General features: G+C 51.8%; 1 protein-coding gene across 1 annotated transcript; it reads left to right on the top strand.

The window, feature by feature from the left end:
• The first annotated feature begins 1133 nt into the window (after positions 1-1133).
• On the top strand, positions 1134-8117 carry YAE1 (YAE1 maturation factor of ABCE1). Its single transcript, XM_038745365.1, has 3 exons — positions 1134-1312; positions 6787-6908; positions 7636-8117. The coding sequence occupies exons 1-3, from the start codon at positions 1190-1192 to the stop codon at positions 8069-8071; spliced, it is 681 nt and encodes a 226-aa protein (XP_038601293.1). The 5' UTR covers positions 1134-1189; the 3' UTR covers positions 8072-8117.
• Positions 8118-8395: the final 278 nt, after the last annotated feature.

Below are 8395 nucleotides of genomic sequence, written 5' to 3'. Positions count from 1 at the left end.
CTTTCACGTAGTAAGCACTTAACATATACTCTTATTATTATTATCAATGCAGTGCTTGGCACGTAGTAAGCGCTTAGAATCAAGAATCATCATGATTCTTATTACAGAGCCTTTCATGTAGTAAGCACTTAACATATACTTATTATTATTATCAATGCAGTGCTTGGCACGAAGTAAGCACTTAGCAAACACCATCATTATTATTATTACAGTGCCTGTCTCATAGTAACATATATTCTTCTTCTTATTGTTATCATTAGGCACTTGACGTATACTCTTATGATTATTAAGCACTTGACATATAGTCGTATTATCATTATTACTAGGCTCCAGTGGGTGCGGCGGCTCGCACCTCCTCCAGGAGGCCTTCCCAGACTGAGCCCCTTCCTTCCTCTCCCCCTCGTCCCCCTCTCCATTCCCCCATCTTACCTCATCCCTTCCCCACAGCACCTGCATATATGTATATACGTCTGTACATATTTATTACTCTATTTATTTATTTTACTTGTACCTATCTATTCCATTCATTTTATTTTGTTAGTATGTTTGGTTTTGTTGTCTGTCTCCCCCTTCTAGACTGTGAGCCCACTGGTGGGTAGGGACCGTCTCTACATGTTGCCAACTTGTCCTTCCCAAGCGCTTAGTACAGTGCTCTGCACATAGTAAGCACTCAATAAATATGATTGATTGATTGATTGTAAGCGATCAATAAATACGATTGATTGATTGATTACTCTATTTATTTTACTTGTACATATTTATTCTATTTATTTTATTTTGTTAATATGTTTTGTTGTCTGTCTCCCCCTTCTAGACTGTGAGCCCACTGCTGGGTAGGGACCGTCTCTATATGTTGCCAACTTGTCCTTCCCAAGCGCTTAGTCCAGTGCTCTGCACACAGTAAGCGCTCAATAAATACGATCGACTGATTGATTTCACGCGGCAGGGCGGACCCGCTGGAAATGGGCTCCCCGGGGACCCGTAGTCAAGATGGCGGCGGCCGTGGCCGCGGCCCTTCCGCCGTACGGCTGCGCCCTCTGACCCGGAAGGACTAGGCGCTGAGCGCGCCCCCCCCCCCCCCCCCCCCCCCAGCCCTGCAGGGTTCGGGTGGGCTCGGCTCGGCTCGGCTCCGTTCGGCCTCGGCTCGGGTGTTCGGGTCCGTTCGGCCCGGCCCGTCCCGTCCCGGGCGATGTGGTGGGTGTCGGCGGTCCCTTCGGGCGGCCCCGACGACGACGACGTGTTCGACCAGGAGGCGGACGAGACGCTGCCGTCCCGGCGGGACTGGCGCAGGCGAATGCACCACCGCCTCAAGGTCCAGCCCGCACCAAATGAGAATACTAGCCCTATTAATCGTGGGCATCTACCTTTACTTCTGTTTATTCGAACGACTTGACGCCTGTCCACGTGTTTGCTTTGGTTGCCTGGCTCCCCCTTCTAGGCCCCTTCCTTCCTCTCCCCCTTCTAGGCCCCTTCCTTCCTCTCCCCCTCTCCCCTTCCTTCCTCTCCCCCTTCTAGGCCCCTTCCTTCCTCTCCCCCTCTCCCCTTCCTTCCTCTCCCCCTTCTAGGCCCCTTCCTTCCTCTCCCCCTTCTTCTAGGCCCCTTCCTTTCTCCCTCTCCCCCTTCTAGGCCCCTTCCTTCCTCTCCCCCTTCTAGGCCCCTTCCTTCCTCTCCCCCTCTCCCCTTCCTTCCTCTCCCCCTTCTAGGCCCCTTCCTTCCTCTCCCCCCTCTCCCCTTCCTTCCTCTCCCCCTTCTAGGCCCCTTCCTTCCTCCCTCTCCCCCTTCTAGGCCCCTTCCTTCCTCTCCCCCTCTCCCCTTCCTTCCTCTCCCCCTCTCCCCTTCCTTCCTCTCCCCCTTCTAGGCCCTTTCCTTCCTCTCCCCCTTCTAGGCCCCTTCCTTCCTCTCCCCCTCTCCCCTTCCTTCCTCTCCCCCTTCTAGGCCCCTTCCTTCCTCTCCCCCTTCTTCTAGGCCCCTTCCTTTCTCCCTCTCCCCCTTCTAGGCCCCTTCCTTCCTCTCCCCCTTCTAGGCCCCTTCCTTCCTCTCCCCCTCTCCCCTTCCTTCCTCTCCCCCTTCTAGGCCCCTTCCTTCCTCTCCCCCCTCCCCTTCCTTCCTCTCCCCCTTCTAGGCCCCTTCCTTCCTCTCCCCCCTCCCCTTCCTTCCTCTCCCCCCTCCCAGGCCCCTTCCTTCCTCTCCCCCTTCTAGGCCCCTTCCTTCCTCTCCCCCTTCTAGGCCCCTTCCTTCCTCTCCCCCTTCTAGGCCCCTTCCTTCCTCTCCCCCTCTCCCCTTCCTTCCTCTCCCCCTTCTAGGCCCCTTCCTTCCTCCCTCTCCCCCTTCTAGGCCCCTTCCTTCCTCTCCCCCTCTCCCCTTCCTTCCTCTCCCCCTCTCCCCTTCCTTCCTCTCCCCCTCTCCCCTTCCTTCCTCTCCCCCTTCTAGGCCCTTTCCTTCCTCTCCCCCTTCTAGGCCCCTTCCTTCCTCTCCCCCTCTCCCCTTCCTTCCTCTCCCCCTTCTAGGCCCCTTCCTTCCTCTCCCCCTTCTTCTAGGCCCCTTCCTTTCTCCCTCTCCCCCTTCTAGGCCCCTTCCTTCCTCTCCCCCTTCTAGGCCCCTTCCTTCCTCTCCCCCTTCTAGGCCCCTTCCTTCCTCTCCCCCTCTCCCCTTCCTTCCTCTCCCCCTTCTAGGCCCCTTCCTTCCTCCCTCTCCCCCTTCTAGGCCCCTTCCTTCCTCTCCCCCTCTCCCCTTCCTTCCTCTCCTCCTCTCCCCTTCCTTCCTCTCCCCCTTCTAGGCCCTTTCCTTCCTCTCCCCCTCTCCCCTTCCTTCCTCTCCCCCTTCTAGGCCCCTTCCTTCCTCTCCCCCTTCTAGGCCCCTTCCTTCCTCTCCCCCCTCCCCTTCCTTCCTCTCCCCCTTCTAGGCCCCTTCCTTCCTCTCCCCCTTCTAGGCCCCTTCCTTCCTCTCCCCCTCTCCCCTTCCTTCCTCTCCCCCTTCTAGGCCCTTTCCTTCCTCTCCCCCTTCTAGGCCCCTTCCTTCCTCTCCCCCTCTCCCCTTCCTTCCTCTCCCCCTTCTAGGCCCCTTCCTTCCTCCCTCCCTCTCCCCTTCCTTCCTCCCTCCCTCCCCCTCAATCAATCAGTCAATCGTATTTATTGAGCACTTACTGTGTGCACAGCACCGTACTAAGCGCTTGGGAAGTACAAGTCGGCAACACACAGAGAGACGGTCCCAACCCAACAACAGGCCTAATCAATCATATTTATTGAGCGCTTACTGTGTGCAGAGCACTGGACTAAGCGCTTGGGAAGTACAAGTCGGCAACACACAGAGAGACGGTCCCGACCCAACAACGGGCCTAATCAATCGTATTTATTGAGCGCTTACTGTGTGCAGAGCACTGGACTAAGCGCTTGGGAAGTACAAGTCAGCAACACAGATGGTCCCGACCCAACAACGGGCCTAATCAATCAATCAGTGAATCAATCGTATTTATTGAGCGCTTACTGTGTGCAGAGCACTATACTAAGCGTTTGGGAAGTACAAGTCGGCGACACATAGAGAGACGGTCCCGACCCAACAACGGGCCTAATCAATCAGTCAGTCAATCGTATTTATTGAGCGCTTACTGTGTGCACAGCACTGTTCAGGTCCCTGCTCTTTCCACTAGGTCGTCAGTCAATCAGTCAATCAATCCACAGAATTTGTTGAGCATTTACTGTATGTGCTTGGGATGCCACAGGACCCCCTCCTCTAGACTGAAACTATGCACTAGGGAGAGTACAATACAATACAAACCCCACTAAGCGCTTGGGAAGTACAAGTCAGCAACACACAGAGATGGTCCCTATCCAACAGCGGGCTCACAGTCTAGAAGGGCTCGCAGTCTAGAGTCATCTTACCTCCTTCTCTTCCCCACAGCACCTGTACATATGTATATATGTTTGTACATATTTATTACTCTTTATTTTACTTGTACATATCTATTCAATTTTATTTTGTTAGTATGTTTGGTTTTGTTCTCTGTCTCCCCCTTTCAGACTGTGAGCCCACTGTTGGGTAGGGACTGTCTCTATATGTTGCCAACTTGTACTTCCCAAGCGCTTAGTACAGTGCTCTGCACACAGTAAGTAAGCACTCAATAAATATGACTGAATGAATGATGATGATGATGATGGCATTTGTTAAGCACTTACTATGCGCTAAGCACTGTTCTGAGCGCTGGGAGGGATACAGAGTAATTAGTTTGTCCCGCATGGGGTTCACACTCTTCCTCCCCATTTTACGGATGAGGGAACTGAGGCACAGAGAAGTTAATGATAACAGTGATGGCATTTGTTAAGCGCTTACTGTGTGCCAAGCACTGTTCATTCATGCATTCATTCAGTCGTATTTATTGAGCGCTTACTGTGTGCAGAGCACTGTTCTGAGCGTTGAGGGGATACAAGGTGATCAGGGTATCCAATGTGGGACTCTTAAGTCATCATCCCCATTTTGCAGGTGAGGGAACTGAGGCCCAGAGAAGTTAATAATAATAATAATGATGGCATTGGTTAAGCGCTTACTGTGTGCCAAGCACTGTTCTAAGCGCTGAGGGGGCTACAGAGTAATCAGGTTGTTCCACATGGGCTCACACTCTTCATTCCCATTTGACAAATGAGGTCACTGAGGCCCAGAGAAAATAATAATGATGGCATTGGTTAAGCGCTTACTGTGTGCCAAGCACTGTTCCAAGCGCTGGGGGGGATACAAGGTGATGAGGTTGTCCCACATGGAGCTCACAGTCTTCATCCCCATTTTACAGATGAGGGAACTGAGGCCCAGAGAAAATAATAATGATGGCATTGGTTAAGCGCTTACTGTGTGCCAAGCACTGTTCTAAGCGCTGGGGGGGCTACAAGGTGATGAGGTTGTCCCACATGGAGTTCACAGTCTTCATCCCCACTTGACAGATGAGGGAACTGAGGCACAGAGAAGTGAAGTGACTTGCCCAAAGTCACATAGCTGAATTGGGATTAGAACCCACGACCTCTGACTCCCAAGCCCGGGCTCTTGCCACTAAGCCACGCTGCTTCTACTGTAACTGAGGGCCCCCTCCGAAGACAACCCTAAATCAATACTCACCGTATTCGTGAATGGCTTGCGACGGGCCAGGCACTACTCTGACCGCTGGGGTGGATACCCTCGTCTGCTGTGTGACCTTGGACCAGTCACCTTTTTTTTTTTTTAAGCAGTTACTCTGTGCCAGGCGCTGTACTGAGCGCTGGGGTGGATACAAGCAAATTGGGCGGGACACCATCCCTGTCCCTCATGGGGCTCACAGTTTCCATCCCCATTGTACAGATGAGGTATCTGAGGCCCAGAGAAGTGAAGTGACTTGCCCAAGGTCACACAGCAGACAAGCGGAGCCGAGATTAGAGCCTTTTGACTCCCAGGCCCGCCGCTTTATCTCATCTATAAAATGGGGATTGAGACTGTGAGTCCCATGTGGGACAGGGACTGTGTCCAACCCGATCTGCTTCTATCCACGCCGGCGCTTAGTACAGTGCCTGGCCCATAATAATAATAATAATAATAATAATAATAATAATAATAATGGTATTTGTTAAGCACTTGCTATGCGCCAAGCATTGTTCTAAGTGGCTGGGGTGGATACAAGGTAAGCAGGTTGTCCCACGTGGGGCTCACAGTCTTAATCCCCATTTTACAGATGAGGGAACTGAGGCACAGAGAAGTGAAGTGACATGCCCGAAGTCACACAGATGACAAGTGGCGGAGCCGGGATTAGAACCTACGACCTCTGACTCCCAAGCCCGGGCTCTTTCCACCGAGCCACGCTGCTTGTATCCACCCCAGCGCTTAGTACAGTACCGGGCACGTAGTTGAGAGCCTAACAAATCCCATCATTATTATACAAGCAAATGGGGTTGGACACAGTCCGTGTCCCATGTGGGGCTCACAGGCTCAATCCCCATTTTACAGATGAAGGAACTGAGGCACAAAGAAGTTAAAAAAAATACCATAAAAGTATAAAATCCACACTCAGTCCTCTCCTGGATGCCTTGATCTGAGCATCTTCGGGATACCTCTCGATTCCCTGTTGTCCCTAAATTCCCAGTCTTTCAAAAGCACTTTAATTTTCAGGCCTGGGTTTTCTTCTTCCTCATCCCCTCGTGCCTCACTGGACAGTGAGCCGCCTACCTGGAAGTCCGTCCCAATATTTGGATGAAAATCTCTGGGTACTTGGATTTTCCAGAAACAGCCTGCTTCCTAACTTCAGTCTGGGGCAGCCTCGTGTTGGTTCATATTTTTGTGCTGGTAAAGCGGCTCTTAATTATCCCGCTTGTGCCTCCTGGGGCATTACAGCAGTTTGAGGAAGCCAAACTCAGAGATATTCGCTGGGCATCCTAGCCTGTAGAGTTGGGAGAGTCTTCTGTTGATGGTGTCACTTAATGATTGTGGAATTTGACAGGCGCTATGTGCACAGAGCACTGTTCTAAAGGCCGGGGGAAGATCCAAGATAATCGGATCAGGCAGAATTCCTGTCCCCCGTGAGGTCCACACTCTCCAAATGCCCTTCAATTTAGGGAATGTGTCTGCTAATTCTGTTGCATCGTACTCTTCCGGCTTTTAATACAGTGTTCTGCACATAGTAAGCGCTCAATAAATACCACGGATTGATTGATGTTTGCTTTGACTCCCCACCCTCCTCCCGCGGCCTACGGAGTTCACTCGGCCTGTGCCACTCGTCAAGGATGCCATATTCTCATCGGTTGTTTACTGTCCTTTCCTTTGTTGTTTATCTTCTAGGAAGGTTACAGAGAGGGAGTGGACGCAGGTAAAGCCTCTGCGCTTCAGGAAGGCTTCCGTCAAGGTTACAAGGAGGCGGCCGAGAAAGTTCTGGTGTACGGACAGCTCAGGGGAACATTGAGGTAAGGGGAGCACGTCATCGTCGTTAGCGGTTACTGAGCACCCCTTCTGGCACCCAGGACGTGATTGAGATGGATGATGATGACAATGGTACCGATATCCCCTGTAGCTTTTAGGCGGCCCTCTGCTCCGTCTTTTGGTTTTTTAGCTGGTGGTGGGTGTTTGTAGTGTTTTTGTTTTATGGTATTTGTTCAGTGTTTATTCCTTGTCCTGTACTGTTGGAGGGACAAGTGAATCAGGTCGGACACAGTCCCTGTCCTACGTGGGACTCACCTTCTCAGTAGGATAGTGCATATGCCTAGGAGTCAGAAGGACCTGGGTTCTAATCCCGCCTCTGCCCCTTGTCTGGTGGGTGACCTTGGGCAAGTCGCTTCCCTTCCTCTGTGCTGCAGTTACCTCATCTGTAAAATGGGGATGAAGACTGTGAGCCCCATGTGGGACTGTGGCCAACGTGATTTGCTGGTATCCACCCCAGTGCTTAATACAGTGCCTGGCACACAGTAAGCACGTAACAAATATCTTTAAAATAAGAGTAGGAGGGAGAGCAGGTGTCCTATTGCCATTTTGCAGCTAAGGAAACTGAGGCCCAGAGAAGTTAGATGACTTACCCAGGGTCCCACAGCAGGCGGGTGGCGGAGCCGGGATTAGAACCCAGTTCCTCTGGGTCCCAGGCTCTCTCCTCTAGACCACGCTGCTTAACTCTCTTTTTTTTAATTTGACCTCTCTCAGCGCCTTGGTCTCCTGGTGTCGCATTCAAGATAACGGCTCAGCAGCCATCGGGACACTCAACAGCCTCTTGGACGCGCTCGGCCAGTGCGAAGACTCGGCGCTCAGGTGTTTGACTTCTGTCACTTCCGAGGTTCACGTTGTGGAGATCTTGGATTCTATCCAGGGTATGGACCTTTGTGCCGCAGCTCCAACCCAGAAAAGGGAGGATGAAATTGAAGAGGGAAGCTCTGCGGAGAACAGTGCCGAGCTGGAGAAAAAATGTAGCAGAATTGATGGGGGAACGGACGGTTCACTCTCTACAGGTCCTAGAACACGGGAGCACATACGTTCCACGCAGGAGACTTTCACCTGGATTGTACACGAAACCTCCACTTTAATGGAGCAGCTCGGTATACCGTTGGACATATTAGAGCACATCAAGAAATCGACAAACTAAGTTCGCTTTTCCAACAAAAATACGATAAAATTATTTTGCGGGCGCGTTCTTGTGTCTTTCATTCATGCCGATGCTGTTCTATCAGTGGTGTTTACAGTGTAGGACAATTTATTAGTAGTGTTATTGTCCTTGTCATCGCCCCGTGGGTATCTTCCAGGGGTAGGAGGGCATGATGGCTCTTGTATTGCCAGAGCAGGCTGCCTAGAGATGCCCCTTTCTCTGCTTTCTTTAGTAACTCATTGCAGACCCACTCATTACTCTGAAGTTATGGAAACATTTCCTGAGCCTTAGTGGTATTTCAGTCTGCATAATCTCCTCGGGGGA

The sequence above is a fragment of the Tachyglossus aculeatus genome, chromosome 4 (genome assembly GCF_015852505.1).
Source record: "Tachyglossus aculeatus isolate mTacAcu1 chromosome 4, mTacAcu1.pri, whole genome shotgun sequence".
NCBI classification, from domain to species: domain Eukaryota; kingdom Metazoa; phylum Chordata; class Mammalia; order Monotremata; family Tachyglossidae; genus Tachyglossus; species Tachyglossus aculeatus.
Note: the sequence above shows the minus strand (reverse complement) of the source record. Positions and strands in the feature narration are given on the sequence as shown.

What these genes read in the sequence shown, in the direction of transcription:
- YAE1 (XM_038745365.1), top strand. Translation starts at nt 1,190, where the DNA reads ATGTGGTGGGTGTCGGCGGTCCCTTCGGGCGGCCCCGACGACGACGAC. An exon ending in GAATGCACCACCGCCTCAAG is followed by an intron (nt 1,313 to 6,786) that starts GTCCAGCCCGCA and finishes TTTATCTTCTAG; the next exon opens with GAAGGTTACAGAGAGGGAGT. An exon ending in CAGCTCAGGGGAACATTGAG is followed by an intron (nt 6,909 to 7,635) that starts GTAAGGGGAGCA and finishes GACCTCTCTCAG; the next exon opens with CGCCTTGGTCTCCTGGTGTC.